Raw genomic sequence first — 21,488 nt, forward strand, 5'->3', positions numbered from 1 at the left:
TCAAGGAAGTTACAGGACAATTTTTAGTAGTATCTTCATTTTATTATGTGAGTAGTTGTGTTTTCTATTTCACAACATTGAACTTGCTTAAAAGGCACTGGCCATTTTGAACAGCAACCATATATATAGGCCTACACATTATAGCCTGAGGTGGTCAAGCTGAACTTGAATCAAAAGCTGTCTATTGTTTCCAAACAATAGAACCCCAAATGACCATGGCACTGACCAGCTTAGTGACCGCTGGTGTCATCCTACTGTTATGTGACACAACTGTATCGAGTACTTCACATACATATGATTATGTAGCGAATGAGCATATACCTAGGCACAATATATGGAAATCTAATGGCAAATACTGCGGCAAACACTCGTTTTATTACCCTAACTCGGTTGCCACGTTCCAAACACTTCTTCTACAAGCAGGAGATATAAGTCCTAACCCAGGTCCTAATGAAAATGATAGACAACTTGAATATTACCAATCACAAACCGGAAGAATCTCACAACCCGATTCAGACTATAAATATATATATTCTCGAGAGGAGCTATATAATCTAAACCCTCTTCATCGTTACTCGGGCTGCAAGCAAAGGCTTTCGCGGCCAATTTGGGAAACCATTAATAGTCTCGGTATTGGCAACACAAAGAAAACTAGACGAGGAAAAGGGGGAAGGGCTGTCAGACCATTGCCTGTACATGCATCTACAAACTCTCCTGATGATGATTCTAACATTGTTGGACGCCCTCTAGGATCTGCAGAGATTGCCAATTACAACTCCAATATGTGCCTGAAATGTCGGAAATCAATCCACCTAAATCAGAAGAGTATCACCTGTGTGGGCTGCAAATCTCTGTGGCACCTGAAGTGCACCAATGTACCACTCTCAAGGTATGACGACGGATCCACTAATTCTGGGAATTGGGAATGCTTCAGATGTGACCACCAATCTGATGAAGACCAGCAATACAACCAGGATAGATGTCAACGTGAATATCCAATTAAAATTTCTACTAAAGGACTCAAGATTGCTCACATTAATATTCATAGTCTCCTAGCTAAACATGACCATCTTAAAGAGAAATTAGTCCACCGGCCATTTGATGTCTTTACTGTATCAGAAACTTTGTTAGACGGTAGTGTAGTTGAAGCGGAGATACATCTGAATGGATTTACTATTGAGAGAGCTGATAGAAACCGTCATGGTGGAGGGGTAGCTGTGTATGTTTCGAATGAACTGGTCTATACTCGCAGATTAGATTTAGAAATTGAAGGTATTGAGTCGTTGTGGGTAGAAGTTATATTGACAAACTCAACTCATATTCTTATAGGGACGTTCTACCGACCCCCGAGTTCAAAGGTCGAGTATCAAATGTTAATTGGTCAGTCAATCACCAGAGCAACAAGTGAACAAAAAGAGTTATACATTCTTGGTGATTTTAATTGGGATATGTACTGTAGAGACTCTAAGTTTGTTAAACAGCTATGCAACCAGAATTACCTGAAGCAAATGATTAATTTCCCAACTAGGATTACAGAAACTAGCACAAGTCTGATTGATCTGATCTTGACAAATACCCCCCAAAATGTATGTGAAAGTAAAGTACTCTCTGAAGGATTGAGTGACCATAGTCTGGTTTATGTAGTTCGGAAAATGTTCAAACCTAAAATACCACCAAAAATAGTACAGTTCAGATCTTACAAGAAGTTTAAAGAAGCTGATTTTATTAATGATCTTAGAAGTGCTGACTTGAACTACTACCTGGGCAACCCAGATTTCCATGTAGCTTGGAATTCATGGAAATCTGGCTTCCTTAAAGTATGCGAAAAGCATGCACCGTGTATAACTAGGAGAGTCAGGGGTGAAAAGACTCCATGGGTTACAGAAGAATTCATTGACCTGTCAAGAAATCGAGACAGACTGAAACTGAAGGCAGAACAAAGTAGGTCATCTGCAGATTGGAAACAGTATCGTTCAGTTAGAAATCATGTCAACAACCTGCGCCAAACACTAAAGAAAGGCTATTACCAGAGTAGTATCTTAGAAAACAGAAACAACTCTGCCAAACTATGGAAAGTATTGAAAACCTTGACAACATGTGATACTAAATTTGCCACAGACCAGCTCATTGTAAATGGAGATCAAGTGTCTGACACCCTTGACATGGCCAATGAATTCAACACATACTTTGTATCTGTAGGTGCCAGTTTGGCTTTAAATTTTACCACAGGGGTAGAATGTAGTATTGACGAGTTACTTACCTGTATAACTAAGCCTACCCCTGGTACTAAATTTGTCTTTGAACAGTTTGTGGAACAAAACGTATCAAATATCATGAAGATGCTGCAAACATCCAAAGCAAAGGGATTGGATGGTCTTGATACTGTGCTTCTAAAAGCAGCCTCTCCATTGATTTGTACTCACCTCACTTCACTCTTTAATCGCTCTCTAGATTCTGGATTTATCCCCGATGAATGGAAACATGCTAAAGTAACTCCCATTCACAAGGGAGGTGAGAAACATGACCCTAATAACTATAGACCTATATCTGTCATCCCTGTGGTTATGAAAATATTCGAAAGACTAGTCCATACCCAGGTTCAAGATTACTTTTTGGAACATAATTTATTTGCTAGTGAACAGTCTGGATTTCGGAAGAACCACTCAACAAGCACAGTACTTACCTATTTGAGTGATCACCTGTACAAGCAAATGGATCAGGGTCGACTAACGGGAGTTGTGTTTTTAGACCTCAAGAAGGCATTTGACTCAGTCGACCATGATCTATTGCTTCACAAACTTACCATGTATGGAATTCTTGGAACAGAGTATAATTGGTTTGAAAACTACCTGAAACATCGTTCACAGTGTACTTCTGTAAAAGATCTTCCTCTGATTTGAAAAAAAAGTACAAACAGGAGTGCCTCAAGGCTCAATCTTGGGGCCTCTCCTGTTCACTATAATGGTGAATGACATGCCCAATGTACTTAAGAAATGTAAGATCATGCTCTATGCTGATGATACTGCATTAATGTACAGTGCTAAATGCACTGAAGAAATTGAAACAGAAATCAATGCTGATCTTCAGAGAATAAGTCAATGGCTAATATTAAATCGACTTACATTAAACCCTGAAAAGTCGAAATTCATGTTATTTGGTACCTCAAACAAACTAAAAAAATGCAAATCCCTTAAATGTGCAAGTTGATAATCATGCCCTTGAAAGAGTTTCAAATTTTAAACACCTGGGCACGTGGTTGGACGAGTCCCTCACCTGGCAAAAACAAGTTGATGAGATGAGCAAAAAGATTGGGTCACGTATTGCCTTACTAAGTAGACTAAGAAAGTACTTAACTATCGATAGTGCCAAACTCCTAGCTAATGTATTGATAACACCTCATTTTGACTACTGCAGTCCTTCCTGGGCAAACTGTTCACAATACGTAAAGAATGTTCTCATAGCCCAGCATAAGAAAATGGCAAGACTTGTCCTTAGATGCAATTGTATGACACCTACTGTTGAGGTATTGTCACAACTGAAATGGGTAAACATTGAAGAAAGATGGAAATTCAACAAATGTAAATTAATGTATAATGCCCTGAATGGAGAGGGTCCTAAATATATTTGTGATATGTTTACTAAAAGTAATAGTGTCCACACTCACAGTACGAGGGGTGCCACCTCACAAGGCCTGTTGGTGCCTATGGTCAAAACACAGATGGGGAAAAAAGCTTTTCTCATGAAGGGTCACTCTTGTGGAACGGACTTCCTTCAGCTCTTAAAAATGCAGCAACCAAAGAAGCATTCACCACCTTATACTGGAGATTAGCAAAAACTCGTGAGGGATTGTAATTACTTGTTTATGCAGTTGTTAGCTTGCCAGGGAATGTAAATCATTTGAATAGCAATCTTATATAATACTATACTATATGTAACATGCAGTCACTATATATCTACATTTTATTTACTTATATCATATGCAATATTTAATGTGCTGTGTAAAATAAATGTATATAATTGTTATTTAACTAGAATAATATGATGTAGTCGAATGAATATTGATAATAACCACTCTGTAGTATATAAGTGTAATACATCTATAAGTAATTTATGTATCCGATATACATATATATATATACTCATGGTTCTGTTCCTATTCTTTGTATGTTAGATCGATTTCTAGATTTACCCTTCCATTGTCACTGAATTGATAAATTTTTAAGTATAAAAACGTAGAAATCTATAATAATGAAAAATACATACCTATTACCGGTAATTTTTCCTTGTTTTTCCTGTCAACTTCCAATACTGCTTCCTTTCTCAAGAACTCAAATCATTTTTCTCTCTTCGTATTACAGTGTAACAATGTCGACTTTTAATGTGTTGTATAAAATGTGTTCTTTTGATTGTTTTATGTATATATGTATTGTGCAGGGCCCTGGTTGACAACAGTGTTTAAACCACTGAACAGGCTACCCTGGGTAAAGAAGACGAATAAAAAAAAAAAAAAAATCAACACGATCACAATTTTCATGCGAGGTTTTGTTTGATGTGTTCAGACTCACAGATGGTGCAGCTTGAGGCTGAGCTTCACGTACTCCAATGGCACGAGATAATGCATCTGACCTGTTCATCTTTTGGTTTCTAGACACACGGCCAGCGTAACTTGCGAGGCTAGATTGATTGTTGTGTCACTAACTTGACAAATTTCTCTGTCTTCAAACCTTTCCTTGTCAAGTATTCTAATGCTTGTTGTTCTTACACAGTGATTAGTGTACTTCTTTGACAGTTTTGCTTTTTGTGGTAAGCTCTTCATCATATTACCAAGAGTGTTCTTCCCCATTGGTGTTGTGGTGTACCATAGGCCCGATTCAGGACGCGTTTGCTTGGGCGTTTGGAACATAAATTCACAATCATCATTCAATTTAGACATGTATGTCTTAAATGACGCGACTGGGCAACGTGGATCACCTGGAGTAGCATACATGCGAGCACCATCTACTCTGGAACTTTGATTATCCTCTCTAGTTTTTTTTAGTTAGTTCATTTACAGTTTGGGTAACGTACTCACGTTTATTTGCATCTTTTTTCAGTTGAAAATCAGCCTTTTTCAAGGTTCTTAAGTTCTCTCTACCTCTGCGACAAAAGTAGAGACTTAACTCGAACCAAACCTTCTCACTAAGTGTTACAGGTGTTTCATCCTCTTTGAAGTAAGGCGTGTTGTCAAAAGTGTGCGTGCGTCTTTACCTTTATATTCTACGGCGAACCCGCTGAGCGTGCCATTGTCCATTTTTCTTTCCTACGGGTCAGTGCTCTTGCCATTCAAGACGCCAGCGTGCCCTTTTGCAGCGAAAACGGAAGCGTTCGCTTTTATCTTTTCTTCTGACATGCTTCGGTTGGCTCTCCGATAATATGTTTTTGCATTAGCGCCCTCTATGTTCACGATATCGGCGTTTTAGGCAAACTATTGAACGTCCGATCTCTAGTCACTGATCTGAATATCATTGTGTCCTTGTATCGGTGTGTCTAGTCCATTGGGGGTACATTTTCCAAAGTTACGCTTTCACAATTTCTTTTTATAGTTTTTCGTTTCAGGTTTCAGTAGTGACAAAGTTCAATTAGATTTAGATTTGATTTTTTTTAAATAGAACGAGTTCTTTTATTTTGAAGAATATACCGTTAAGACACCGACTTTCTAAAAGTAAATGTTCAGGCGCGGGTAAGATTTTTTTTCATCACACTGAGCCCACACAGTCAGCATTGTCGGGTGAAAAGGAAAAATATGGAATTGTCCTTAACTTCTTTGTAAAAGAAATGCAAAACCCTTTGCAAAAGATGCAATATAAATCATACCTGGGTCCCAAAATGATGGCATTTAAATATCTACATTGAAACGCTATACTGTGACAAAAAATAATAAACTCATAAAATGCAAGCGTTTTTGTGGGAAAATGGACAAGGGCATCGTTGAAATTCATATTTGAGCTAAACATAGGCCTATATCTAATTTAGCCAAAGTGCACAACAATTTTACTCTTATTATACATTATGTTTAAACATTAACATGCTAGAAACTTATATATTCACACATAATACAGATGTCGTGCAAAACAAACGAATAAAATATCATTAATTTGAACTTTTAAAAATTAAATTGGATGCTCAAGCAGTTATATCGGTCATTGTTGATTAAATGCACAATTCTTGAATTTCATTGCCCGAAATTTAGAACAAGTAAAAAGAAAAAGTATTTTCGTTACTTTGTAAGACCATTTCAAACATCTTTACTTTCAAACGAAATCAAAAGCACTTAACAATTTAGTATAAAAATTATCAAATTTGAGGTAGTCTTGACCATGAATTGAGTTGAATGTTTATAAAGGAATTATAGCGTATTTTAATGAATCCCATTCTAAACTTTGAATGACCGATGTCTCCGGGGAAAAAATATCGCGTGAATTAAAATGCAAATTAACACATTTAAGTGACTCTGACATGAAATTGGACATGAAAACCTATATTATCTTTTTACCTGGGATCCGTCTTTATTCTCTTATCAATTTCCCCTGTGATCTAGAGTACTATGTGACCAAGTGTTCTTGATTACCATCCAGCAGACACAGAACCGAAGGGGGTCTGGGCTGAAGCCTCCACACTCTTTTTCCTCCAAATAGCGTACAAAACGTAAAAAGTACCATGATTTTATGCATGGTGATCCCCTTCAAAACCGTTCGGCGGTTGGGGAAGGCTTAATTATTTCTTTCAATTTTTAAGTTCTACTCACAATATTTAATTTTGTCAACTTAATTTTAATGGCTTCTTTTTTTTCATCCAACTTCATTTCTTCCTTTGAATTTTTCTAAACCTTTTCTATACTTATTTTTTTAACCTTCACGTTTGACTTATACAGTAGTGCATATTGCCGTTGATTTCTTCTTCCTATCAAATATCTGAATTTATCTGCAATATGTGTGTGTCAAATTATTGTAAATTAGATTCCCAGTGTCTAAGGTAAACATAATTTACCGACGTAAAGTTTGTAATACGAAAGCCTCTTTGGCCTAGTTTCCCTTCCAACTTTGTACTTCACTTCTTAATCGTATAGCTGTATTCTGTATAGCTTGCAAATTTAAATACTTTTACACAAAAAAAAAATCAATAAACGTTCAGGAAATGGTAATGCCTCGGTCACATTTGCTCTCCGGCGGCCGTACGGCGAGTCGAAAACAGCCGTTTTATTCATTTTTATTCAAACAACCTATATTTAGCTGGTACAAAAACTGTTGAAACGACTGTTTTCGACTCGCCGTACGGCCGCCGTAGAACAAATGTGACCGAGGTATTAGGCATACTAGATCAAGAAGGATGGAGTGTATGCTGGCGCAGATCCTGCCGAATTAACACAATACAATCTAATAGGCGCCGTATTTATTTTGAACAATAGTTGGCCTCTCAAAAGTATTGTGGTCTATTCTGTGACCTCTACTATTGTAAGCGCTTTGGGCCTAATGGGAAAAGCGCAGTACAAATAATAAGTAATAATAATAATAATAATAATAATACTAAAAGAAGTCAGTGGGTCTATATTCTGCACCTGGAGGGTACAGTAGTGATACCGGGGGGGGGGGGGGTGGCATCCGGCCCTTGCGCCCTCCCCCTTTGAGAGCCATTATCAATTGCTAATGTAAATATGCCATTTTTACACAAGTGTGCCCCCCTTTGAAACTCACAGCATGTATTTTAATGAGGATATGTCGTTCATGCACAAGTGAGGACCTTCACTTTCGCCTGGTAAACACCCCTTTTCCAAATATATTTGATTATTAAAATGCACGGAGAGATGATAGGCAAATAATATAACTCGAATGTTAACATTAAGAGTAGACCTATAAGGAGGGAAGTTACATGGTTAATTAAAAATGTGTTGATAAAATATCAGTGGAACGTTATGTTATAATTTGCTGCGCCAAACAGGTTTTATGTAAAATTGCTCTTTATAAAGACAAGTATTAAACTACATTAAATGTCGAAATGCTGAGATGTATAATGGAAACCATATTAAGATACACATTACGAAAAGAACCAAAATCAAGGCTCTAGTATGGGGACAAAACGAGAACAAGAAAACTACCCATTTGATGCTAATTTTGATTCCCCGAAAGCCGGACGTTGAAAATGACCTGGGCCAGTGCATTGTTAGCTGTATTTAATGGGAGAGCTCGGCTTACCCCATTGTCAAGGTAGATTTAAATTACCCCATTCTTGATTGGGGAGATTACCCTATTGTTGAACATAGAGGTGGTCTGACTGGTGGCGGATTTCAATAGAAGGAAGACCCCTTGATTGGTGGGGGTATTTCAATGGGAGATTACCACTTTGTCAGCGCGGGTGACTGTCTTAATACTTTGATGTGTCCCCGATGTGTCTTTTAATCGAACACCGTGTTTGCAACTAATCCCAATTAATGAGACTATTTGGCATCAAAATGAAAGTCTAACTTCCATCCTTTTCATAGATTTCGTTTGAAAATACTTACAGTGTACGTTTATAAGGTAAACTTGAAATATGAGAAGGCGCTTTATAATATGTAAACCAAATATGATTTGTTCATAAGTATCTTTATAATAAATGTTTTCAAAATCGAGTTTCATAGAACAGATGTATAATACTCGATTTAATAACAACCATAATATTTCAAAGTCATCGAGAGGGTAAGTATCAGACTAAATAATGCAAGCGTGATTTGTTCAGGCGCTGGTAAGATTTTTCTTTTCAATCCCACTGAGCCTGATCTCTTTTTTTTTTCATACAAAAGCCGGGATAGACATGTGGTTAAATAAGCATTAATTGGATTCGTGCTTTCGGGAAAACAGTATTTATTTACGAGCAAGAACATTGAAGTGTTCAGTGTTGGCACCGGTTGGCACCACTGCGATGAAGTTAATTCGAATTGTGTTTTTGAACAGGATCAAAATAGTAGAAGTAAAAACGTTAAGCTTATTATATATATATGTATTAATCATTCGGATTTATGCATTATTCTGAACTACACGTGTCTATAATTGAATGATTTATATGTATTAAATCAGTGGCATATTTTCAGGTGGGGGCACATTTTCCCTTGAAAACTTTTTAGACAAAAAAGTTGTCACTAAAATAGGGCATTTTGACCTGTTTAAAACGTGACGTTAAAAAATTAAGGTCTTTACTTGTGTTTGAACAACATATTCATATTACAAATATTTGCTGTGACTCTCAAAAAGTGAGTACACTTGCAGGGGCGGAACCAGCCTTCGCCAAAGGGGGGGGGGGTGTCTTTTTAACCACATACCCCCGATCAGCCGCTCAAATATGATTTTTGTTTGTTTAAATGAATGTAAAATAATCTCATAAGCCTTATTTAAATAGTGCGAGCGCGAAGCTCGAGCTATTGTTTAAATTATTATTCCATGTATTTTGTCCTAAAATGGCATTCTGGCAATGCTTGTGATCCTAAACGAGATGAGTAAATTTAATATACGCTTTGATCATTCTGATAAAAAAAAGATATGTTAACGGCTGATTGCAGTTAGCCATGAAGACGTTACATATTTCAACAGTCAAATAACGCGAGCGCGAAGCGCGAGCTGAAAATTTTGACCTTTCTACCCGAAGAATTGAAATTCTAAGCAATTTTTGTAATCATGAAAAAGTTGAATATATAACAAAGCAATTGATGCGAGCGCGAAGCGGAAGCGGAAAATTCTAGATTTGTAGGAAAATTGTGAGTGGATATGGATCACAGTTAAAAAGGAGCTGATATGTTTCATTATTATTACTTTGAGTTTGACATACACGTAGGACCGGGACATTCTAAGAACATTATTCTATCGTATGAAAATTATGACTGTCTTCCTATTTCTCTTCCTATCAATGCGCTAGATGAAACTTGTCGATATTCCATTCTGAAAAAGGAACAATTTAAAGCGCTTTTGTAATAATGAATAAGATGCATGAGTTAATATATTTTTAACAATCAATGTGCGCGCATATCGCCAGCCGAAAATTGTTGATAAACTGTCATAAAATGGAGATTTTAAGTAGTTTGTTATAGAATTAATATTTAAATTTTTATAACTCACCAATCAAAATGCAAGCATGCAGCGCTAGCTGATACGTTTTTACAATCTGACATGAATAGGGATATTTTTATAAGTATATGGAATACAGGAAAATAATAGGTACCTGGAAATCAAATTTAGTGAGCGCGCAGCGCAAGCAGAAAATGTTTATATTCAGACAATAAAAAAGATATTTTTACAGAACACTTTTTTAAAATGAAAGTTCAATTTCCGAGCTGAAATATGTTATGTATATTGACTTCAAAATTTGATATTTAAAGTTCCATATATGTAAATCACCTAAAAGGTAATGCGAGCGCAAAGCACGAGCGAAAATTTTATATAATGACATGAAAGATTTTGTTTTATTGTTTTCGAAGTCTTCCCCTCATCTTATTTATTCACTCGTTTTCTCCTCTCATGTTTACCATTTTTTCTCCCCTCTTTTTCCTTTTTTGGTCTTTCTTTCCCCCTTTTTTTGCTCCGCCAATAGGGGGAGGAGGGAGGGCGGACCCCTTGCCCCACCCCTGGATCCAACTCTGGAACAATCTACCAAAAAGTATTAAACAAGCAGGTTCAAGAGAGAAATTTAAATCCGTGTTAAAACCTTTTTTGTTAAATATAGCTTTCCCTCCGGATGTGAAGCCCCTCAATTGTTTACAGCCTACTGTGAACTGTACAACTACTTTATTTTTTGGTGAAATTCCTTCTCTCTCTATAATTTTTCCTTAGCGTTTAGATAAATGTTTTGTTCTAAGTGGTATACAAATAATGTAAATTAGTGGCGTGCGTTTCCCGATCTCCGTATCGAAATCAATATTAATGAGAGAGCGCAATTTCATTGTTTTCGCTCTAATGGGGGAGGGGAGGGGGAGAGGGTCAGTGTTCAATCAAGCAAAAGACGTAGGCCTATATGTGCATAAGTCCATGTCATTGGTGTAATGATAAAGATGATGAATCTGATGAATTCTGTTTGTCGACGTTATAATAAAGTTAATACAATCAATATGATTCAGGCGTACACCGCTTTAACTGCATGGTATCATGCATCCAGAAATCGAAATAGCCGATGTATTCAAAACGTACGTAGCCGGGATGGCATGCAGTTCGGATGTTACAGTACTCTAACATTAGAATAATCTCGTATTACAAATGTCAATTTTGCGAAAATGCACACAAATTCATAACTTGATAGACTCTGGGGGATGATGTCGATATAAAAATCGCATCGACCTCGATATGCAAGCATGTTTGATACTGCGTCGGACTTGACAACCCGCAAAATCTTTTCCAAAATTAGATGAAGGCCATCCATTCTCATTCTTTTTAATCTAAATATAATCTATGTATTTCAGGATCATGATATGAAAACCTTTTATAACAAACATGATAAAGGAAAAACGCGTCTCAAGTTATACATGGTTCATTGCCGCAAAATATACCAATCATCTTCATTTGTTATCATTTAATCATCAACATTATCACTGATATTATTATTCGTATTATCATGTCCGTTAATATCACTTCAAAGTTATAATTATCATTATATCATCATCACTGTTATCATCATCACCATCATCATTCATTCAGTATCTATTTCCAATCGTTCTCCAATATCAATTTTATATTTTATATAATTAAGAATATATGAAAGGTAATAGTAATGATAATGGTGATGCTGGTAATCATGAACATTAGATCCGTTTTGTGAGATAATTTATGCGATTTTACACGCTAATCGCTACTCGATGATGGTGAAAGAAAGAAGTCGGGACGGTAGTTACTGTATACACGTACTTTATTACACTATAGTACAAAAGATTCCCCATCGGACGGGCCAACGGTCTTTTGAAATAGGTTTATCTATTGAAATTATGACAATAATCACGACAGCGGATATGGGGAACTATTCTCTGAGCGCCTCTCCCATTCATTGTTGTCTGTGGCGAACCCGTTGAGCGTGCCATTGTCAATGATTCTCTACACGGGTGAGTGATCTTGCTTTTTCATGATCATAGGCCTGGGCAATGACTAAGAACAGTTCGATGAGTATCAATGCCAAGTAATCCTGAAAGGTCAATAATGTTAAATTCTCTTGCTGGAGAAGACTATATCATGGCCCTATTTGCTTTTGCTGTAGGCCAGTTGTGTACAACCTGATATAGATGATAAATAATAATTATCTTTCATCTATTTTAGAGTAATGATCTAATGTTAATATCATTCTACATAATCACCCTGAAGCTTACGGCCCCATATCTTCACCCGTGAGGTATTGAAATTTGAAGTTTAAATTATTGAACATCATGGCATCCTAGTATTGTACTGATTTTTACCATCACTGCAATATAGATACAAACATAGAGTTAATTCTACTCACATTGATTTTACTTTAGAACAAATTCAACCCCCCCCCTTCCCTTCCCGCTACAACCTTTCTTTCATTCCCTTTCAATATTTCCTTACAAAAAATGATCCTAATTTCAATAACTATGATAATGACATATATGATTTGCTGTTGACGATAATGATGCTGCTGATGATAGTGATGATAATCAAAACTGATGATGATGATGATGGTGGTGGTGGCGGTGATGGTGAATGTGGTAGTGGTAGCCTTGGTGATTATGACAAATAAAAATACTGAAAGTTACGAAAGTCACACATTCAATGAATAATACCTAGAAACATACTTTTAGATGAAATAAAAATCACACACAATTTGTGCAACTTGTAAGCCTCCCATTTAGTTTATTCTTATTTTTTTAACTGAATTGTGTCCGCTTATATTCCTTCTTGATGATAATTTAAAGCTTTTAAGTTTATAATTATATTGGTAAATCCCGGTCAGAAAAGTTCATGTCACCATTCCATTCCTGAGTACTATATAATATCAAGGAGATGATATCTCCTTGATTATATGAGCATGGCCCTAAAGTGATTGTGATGTGATAGGTATGAAATCAAATGTGTTTTATTGGAAAATTTAGCCCTTTTCACACATTCTTTTTTTTCCAGCGATTTGGCGACCGATCAAAATGTCTGTGTATTTTGAATTGGAAACCATCTATCGGGACAGACTTCAAGATGTAGGTCTGAATAACATTGCAACATACTTCGTTTGGTGCTCAAAAGGTTATTTCTAAAATAGAACATCATCGAGAAATGGTGCTTGATTCATGACATCTGAAGAAAAAAATCCGATGACCACTGCACTTTTGTAAACATTTTAAAATGCTTGTTAATACTCGACAAAATTCAAAAGACAAAATTACGTATTATTTACCAAAGTTAATCGAAGAGTTTTAAAGAGAAATTCCAGTATTTGCAGTAAACACTGATTTCATGAGAAAGTCTGTAAAACAAGGCTTAATTGTCAGTATATCATCGAGGATCTAGATCTGGTACATTACATAAACTGAACTTTGTGAAATCTTGAAATCTACGCTGAAAAATGTTCACACTGAAGATCACCAACACAGATAGGCACACGTGGGACAGTGTATTATTATTGCTAAAATAAAGACCCGACGGAAGTTACCGAATCCGCGCTTATTTTGCTTATTTCTCAGCAATTACACAATTTCTTCCAGAATCCTTTGGCACATATTTTTTATTCATACAAACAGACACTTAGGTGGTCATTATATTAGATTCTGTAAAAAGTCATTTTTAGATCGTTACCAAAACTGGAATTTATCTTTAACATGACAATTAGAACAATAAATTAAACACTACCCATGCAGAGAACGATCGAGATGAGAATAAAAACTTGATCAGATGATGTAATATACTGATAAGCTTTTTCTTTATCTTCCTTTTTCCTCTTCGTATTCTTCCTCATCTCTCATTATTATTCTCATCCCTTTTTACTTCTCCCCCATTCTACATGTACGTCTGCTTCTCCTTGGTAATTCTTCTTCTCCTCCTCCTTCTCCCACCTCACCGATTTATGAAGATAAAATTATAATGAAATAATAGAAATGTTTATGAAGATAATACTTATAATAGAGAAATGAAGATGATTGCGATTGTAACAGCGGTGATGACGATATTGATAATTATGAGAGGTCATAGACCATGTACAGCAAAAAGTATCAGACGCAATTTCAAATATGATTACATGACGTTTTCGATACGAAATATTAATCATAAATCTAGATCTAGTACATTAATATACACTTATTTTTGTAGAATAATGAAATCGCCGCTCAATATCGATAATTCTGATGATGACTAAAACATAAAAGCATACGTGGGACAGTGTATTATAATATTGCCTCGAAAAATACCTGACACTTGATGGAATTCCGTGCTTATATCGCTCATTTCTCAGCACGATTTTCTTTCACAGGGCTATTTGGCAAATATTTTTCATTTATACAAACAAACACTCCGTTGGTAAATTTCATTGGATTCTGATCGAACTAATTTTCAGATCGTGACCACATTTGGTATTCATCTTCAATTCCGAACATTACGTTTAATACGTTAAACCAATTAAATGAAGTTACATACTTTAGTCTGTTATAATTTGTTTATATGTACTCTCATACCCCGAGAGGGGATCGATGGGGTGAATAAAATGTAAATCTAAATCAGGGGCGGATCCAGCCTCCGCCACTGCATGTCTTCCCCTCTGTTCCCCTTTCACTCTTTCCCTTTTCCCCCTTTATTTCTCCCCCCCCCCCCCATCGTCCACCAGATCTCTCTTCTTCTTTCCCCTTATTTTCTGTCTCTATCCATTCCATATTCCAATTTGCCCCCTCCCCCCTCTCCCGTTGATTCGATCCTAAATTTCTTCCCCTCTCAAATTTCCATTTTTTTTTCTCTTTCAACTGTTTTTCCTCCATATTTTTTTCACCCTTCCTCTTCCTCCATCCCAATGTTTTTTTCTTATTTTCTCTCTGTTTCCCCTTCCTTTTCTCTCCCTATCCTTAGTTTTCTTCTTCCTCGTTTCATCTTCTCTTTTGGTCCCGCTTCTTTAAAACAAGGAGATAAAGAAAATTAAGAGACAATAATTATGTTATCCTGGGGAAATGGTTGCCCGTCCAAAAATTGAACAAACTATTTTTAACAGTTTCTAATAAATCTTTGATCTATCTATGCTTTATAGTGCCAAGCTGTTCCGGTCATATTCATTTCATCTTTCCATTTCCTTCGCTTTATTTTATTTTTATTTTTTTTTTTTTGGGGGGGGGGGCTCCCGACACTTGTTTCAGATGCGAGTAATAATAAATATTCCAAGTTGACGTGAATTGTACGAATGGCTTGGGCCTACGAAACGAAAATGTGTGGAATCTTATTTTCCCACCTAAAACATCATGAATTGACCCTCTTCCAATGCGAAAAAGGAGGTTTTCATGGTTATTGCAGCAAATTCGAAAGATCAGTAACGATTTATGACACGTGCGTGATTTTGGATTAAGCTACTGTGGCTTTATGAATGCACCCGAACTTCTATTATAGATGCGAACCATAGTTCAGAACAGTGACCCGAACTCTCCGATCCGACAATAAATATAAAGGCACGCCTTTGTTTTGGTCGTAGAGGGAGCTATTTAGAATAGATTCTCCGGTTTTTCGACAGAAATTAAGACTTGCAGGAAAGACGAACAAAAGAACGGTGGCATCAATGGGCCTTTGATGGCGGCCGTTCCTTTGAAGAGAAGGGAACGTTGGGCAGGAAAGCCGAAGCGAAAACCCGGATGCAGTAAAGACGGTATAGAACGGTGCATGGACTTTTGACAAGCTCCCTAACTGTACAATTTTTGAATATCTTCACTTTCGATCTCATCATGATGAACGGTGTTACCTTTCCCGAGTTTTTTCAACTCCACCAGCGCTGCTTTGAACGCCACATTAGCCTTGGTAAATTCTGGATCCTTTACCATATCAATTACATCTGAACGCACAGATTTATGGTGCCTATTCAAGCAAGATTTCAGAGAATTTAACGATGCTGTTTTGTAATGTGATCCGTCCGATTTACGTAATTCCACATAGAACTTTACGTAATTCCACATAGAACTTACTCAGAATTGGAGCGAGTGTGCTCTTGTCCACAGTCTCCAAATCAATATCGATGCATTTCTCAAACAGATACTCCTTGAAAAGTGTGATCGCTTGCTTTGTAGATCTCTTAGTGCTGTCTGCATCCTTATTTCCAAGAATTTTACTAAATTCTTCTTCGTCGAAGCTTGCGAAACGCTTTGGTTTCGTGGAGGCAGCCATCTTGAGATTGCGAAATACTCTGTTTACGAATACAACGCCAGCTACGCCCGGCCCGCGCCCGCTGCTCAAAATTATTTTACGTACAAAACCTATGCACCAGCAAGAATCGCCTGCGGCGGGATTCGGGTAACAAAAATTCGGAGAAAATTTAAGAATGCCCGGATGTTAGCGCTGCCTTTTATTGCCCGCTACATTTCCACGCATTTTCTCATTGACTTTCTTGAGCGGTCAATAAATTGGGCCCGTGGATAAACAAATTGAATTTTATTGACCGGCCATTTGATCCCAGGATTAAGCAGGCAACAATGTTTTAAAGTTGCCCTGCTCAGATGTCTGATACGGTTAATAATACATCATGTTTAATTGTATCGAATGCTGAAGAAATATCGAGCAGTACAAGAATGGTTTCATTTCCCTTGTCTAAGGAAGAGTCGATGTCGTTTGAAACTTTCAACAGAGCTGTTTCACAACTATGAAATGGGCGATATGCAGACTAAATTGGAGACTACAGATCACTATCTGATAGATAATTCTGAATCTGTAGCACTGCAGCTCTTTTAATGATTTTACCTAGAAATGCTAGGTTTGCAACAGGTCGATAATTCTTCAGCTCCTCTTGGCGAATTTAGGGCTCTTGAGAAGAGGGTGTTTCGATATCAAAATTGATATCTAAGCACTTCATACACCTCCCGCAACATGGATACCAAGCCTGTTGATTGACCTGCCTAGCTGGCCTGTATAATAAAACTGTATATAAGTTCACTACCAAAGTCTCCACCAGAGTCCTTTGTATTGGATCATGGTGGCAGCTGAAACCAGTGATCGCTTTTGAAATGACAAGGATCAAGTAACCAGCTACTGTTGGGAAGTAAACTGCATGTCTTTTTACCGAAATTCGCATGCTTCATAACCTACTAACCACTGGTACGGGTGCCCGCTCGCACCGGCTATCGCATCGCTACTGTACGTGAATACCGTACTGTGCATACTCAATGCACTGTCACAGCAAACCAAATCGTGTTGTCAGAAGGAGCGAGATGCCAACGGTGACTGGAAACAATCAAATATAGCCTGAGTAAGTTATAACTGTGTTCAATCACTGGCACAGAGGTCTGCATCAGAAGATCAACATACACTAAAAGTTGATAAAACCTAAATAACTTAATTTTCTGGACTGGAGTGTGAACAACGAAATAATATTTTCCTAATATTAATTGTAAATCTGGAGTGTGAGAAGTGAGTGGGAGTGACCAGCATTTTCACTGCATGAAACACCTGATGACATTCACACAGGGCTGTGAGTGCGTTACAGGTATCATCACCAGTCGACCTGTGACTGTAAGGAGCGTTCACACGTGGATATAATCAGACATTAATATCTACACTCATTTATTTAAATACCTAATACGTACAGGGAACATACACAATTAGTAGTGGAAAATATCCAGAAATGAACTGGGAGGCAACAGACCTACCCGAAGAATTCCAGCTTTTCAGACAAAGAATGGAACTGATTCTAGCAGACCAAGACATAACTGATCAGAGAAAAGTGTCTATGAAAATCAAGATTGCTGTTGGCAATGAAGGCTTGCGTCGAATCAATGCATCGGGGCTATCAGAGACCGATAAAGAAAAACCGCAAGAGCTATGGAGACTATTAGAGGCACAGTTAAAGGTCAATATCAATTTTCGCATACACCGCTTAGAGCTAATGCGGTACAGGCAGAAAACAGATGAAACGATCGATGAATTCGTAACCAGGTGTAGGGACAAAGCCAAAAATTGCGATTTCGAGGAAGCTGAGTTAAATGAGCGAATCATGGAGCCAGTGATTGCGTCAACTCCAAGTCTCGAATTCCAAAAGTCATTGCTAGATCAACCGAAAGGTAACAAGGTCAAACAAATTTTGGTAGAAGGTCGTAAATACGAGGCAGTCGCTGCGAGCCGACATTAAGGAGCTTTCGATTTGCACGTCGACTAGTGGACTGCGACGAAAGTACGTCATAATAGCCTGCTTTGTGTTTACGGTATACAGAACCCCTGGAGTAAATCACCACGTGGCTTCAATCAATGGGCAAGGATTTGATTGCTCGTTTACTACGTTTTGAACGAGCGTGATCTGAGCGAAATCCACGTTCGTCATCATGAAGTTGACGTGTCAGGAATGGCTTGCACATGCTCAGTGTCTTCCAATCATGTGATCGACTGACTTTGTATACCATCAACACAAAGCAGACTACTATGACGTACTTTCGTCGCAGTCCACTAGTCGACGTGCAAATCGAAAGCTCCCTAATGTCTTGAGACACTAGACCCTAAACAGAATATCGATTCGTTCAAGCGTAACCAGGGACGAAAAGCGTGTGGTAACTGCGGACGTTTCCACAAACCTCGTCAATGCCCTGCGTATGACGATGAGTGCCGTGCCTGTGGCACCAAGGGCCATTGGGCCAAATTTTGTCATAAATCGAAAAATGATCGTAGTCGTAAACAGAATCGTTGATCAGATGACCGAAGATCCGACATGGTATCTGATGATCGGAAACCAAAACAAAACAAATCACGATCAAAGTCGAAAAGTGGAAAGAGTAAACCTATAAGCCAAATGGACATAACACATGATACTACCACAGATCATGATTATTATCAATCTACAGATAGTCCATTCAACGTAGCACAATTCGACACCATACACACTAGTGGACCACACACAGTTGTAAATCCAGAAGGTACTGTAGCATTTGCTAACATTGACATAATATGCCCACAGAGAGTAGGTCAATATACGCTTTACCTAAAAGTGGACTCGGGGGCAAGTGCTAACACTATCACAGTACGTACCGCCAAAGCAATATACGGTCGAAACAGGGAATCAGTAGTGAAGCAAACAACAATCAAACTTATAGCTTACGGAGAGATACCAATTCCATGTAAGGGTACACTAGACATAAAGTTTAGATACAAGAGTACAAAATGGTCAGCACAGACATTCTATGTAGCAGATGTCAATGGTCCAGCGATCCTAGGGATGTTAGGTTGCACTGACCTTGGAATTATCACAATTCACTCAATGCACGACAAAACACCTACATCCATTCCTCAACCTAAACAAACACCTATTACAAGTGTAAGGAATCTCAAACAAGAATATCTTAATCAGTTTGACGCTATTGGTAGTTTCCAGGGGAAGGCAATGCTTCATGTCAAGGACGATGCTAAACCTACCATAGACGCACCCCGCAAGTGCAGCGTACACTTGAAAGACAAAATCAAGGCGAAACTGGACAATATGGAGCAGCAAAGAGTCATCAGAAAAATCGAGTACCACACTGATTGGTGCAGCTCCATGACCACTGTTGTGAAGAAAGATGGATCCATCAGGATTTGTCTTGACCCCAGGAGGTTAAATGATGCCTTGAAGAGATGCCCGCACAAGGTACCAACCTTGGGAGAGGTCCAACCTGTCTTCGCAGGAGCCCAGTACTTCTCTAAGTTAGACGCGAAGGCTGGTTACTTGTCGGTTCACCTATCAGAGGAGTGCCAGGATCTCACCACATTCCGTACACCATTTGGAAGGTACTGCTTCCAAAGACTATCATTTGGGTTATGTACTAGTCAGGATATCTTCCAGCAGCGTATGGATAGGATATTCCAAAATGTGCCAGGCTGCATATGCATCGCAGATGACATAGCGATCGTAGGAAGAACTGAGGAGGAACACGATAGGAATCTCTACTTACTCATGGAGACGGCAAAGCAAGAAGGCTTAGTGTTCAACAGCTCCAAGTGTACTATCAAGAAGGAAGCCATCAACTTCTTTGGTTCCAAGAACACTAGATCAGGTATCTACCCAGATCCCAGCAAGGTAGAAGCTATCACATCAATGCCATCACCCAAGGACAAGAAAGATGTTCAGAGAAGCCTAGGATTATTCACATACCTAGCAGCATACATTCCTAACTTCTCAGAGAAGTCAGCGCCACTTCGAGAACTTCTACAGAAGGAAGTACCATTCATTTGGGACGATGATCATGAACATTCCTTGAACAGCCCGAAAAGTACAGTATCATCAGGTGCATGTCTACAATTCTATGACCCAAAGAAAGAGACAACTCTTGACGTAGATGCATCGATGAAAGGGCTAGGAACATGCCTGCTCCAGCAAGGCAAACCATTTGCATCCAAAAGTCTTTCCACTGCACAGTCTTTCCACTGCACAGTCCAACTATTCCAACATAGAGAGGGAAACCTTAGCCGTAGTGTTTGGTATCAACCGCTTCCATAAATATCTATTCGGGAAGGAATTCACCGTCATAACACATCACAGACCATTGGAGATGATATGGAAGAAACCTCTTAGAAGTGCACCTCCACGTCTACAGAGATTGCTTATTAAAGTCCAAGGATACCGAAGTCAAGTCAAGTATCGACCAAGAAAAGACATGATTATTTCCGATACATTGAGCCGACTTCATAATCCCAAGGAAGCACGCGATGTTCCGCTAGATGTCAGAGTGGAATCCATCTGCTCTGAAGCCGAAGATTCGCACCAGATTGACTTGATATACTTTGGACAACACAAGAGAACAGAGCTTCAGAGAGAAACAGCTAATGACCATGTTCTCAGATCACTATGGCAAATAGTCACTCAGGGATGGCCTGAGACCATCCAAGAATTGCCGACATCCCTTCGTCAATTTTGGTCTTACAGAGATGAAATCGGAGTATCACACGGAGTACTCTTCAAGGGAAGTCAAGTCATCATACTGAAGACACTAAGGAATGACATCCTTAGACAGCTTCACCTAGGACACATGGGAATCGTGAGACAGTGTTCTGGCCAAAAATCAACAAGGACATTGATCAGTTGATAAAGCAGTGTGAAACATGCCAGAAACACCAAGCAAGACAGCAGAAAGAGCCACTGCATCCCCATGATGTACCACCAGCACCATGGACCAGACTAGGAACCGACTTGTTCATGCTCAATAGACAAGAGTATCTACTCGTTACTGATTACTATTCCAAGTATCCGATCATTGCTATGCTAACCAATACATCCAGTGCAGCTATAGCAAGAGAGATGACGGGAATCTTCAGTCTGTTCGGTCCACCATAAGAGATTGTGTCCGACAACGGTCCACAATTTTTCGG

At 38.2% G+C, this 21,488-nt stretch overlaps 2 protein-coding genes across 2 annotated transcripts in view; one reads left to right on the forward strand and one right to left on the reverse strand.

The window, feature by feature from the left end:
- LOC129263377 (uncharacterized) overlaps positions 1-16,334 on the reverse strand; it is a 79,892-nt gene extending 63,558 nt beyond the window's left edge. Inside the window, exon 1 of the mRNA XM_064100752.1 lies at positions 16,136-16,334. Within this exon, the coding sequence (XP_063956822.1) occupies positions 16,136-16,334 (199 nt within the window). The remainder of the gene's footprint in view (positions 1-16,135) is intronic.
- A 1,450-nt stretch (positions 16,335-17,784) lies between these two features.
- Positions 17,785-21,205, forward strand: LOC135154503 (uncharacterized). Its single transcript, XM_064100753.1, has 3 exons — positions 17,785-18,220; positions 18,992-20,500; positions 20,574-21,205. The coding sequence occupies exons 1-3, from the start codon at positions 17,785-17,787 to the stop codon at positions 21,203-21,205; spliced, it is 2,577 nt and encodes an 858-aa protein (XP_063956823.1).
- Positions 21,206-21,488: the final 283 nt, after the last annotated feature.

This window comes from Lytechinus pictus, chromosome 6 (genome assembly GCF_037042905.1).
Source record: "Lytechinus pictus isolate F3 Inbred chromosome 6, Lp3.0, whole genome shotgun sequence".
In the NCBI taxonomy this organism is placed as follows: Eukaryota; Metazoa; Echinodermata; class Echinoidea; order Temnopleuroida; family Toxopneustidae; genus Lytechinus; species Lytechinus pictus.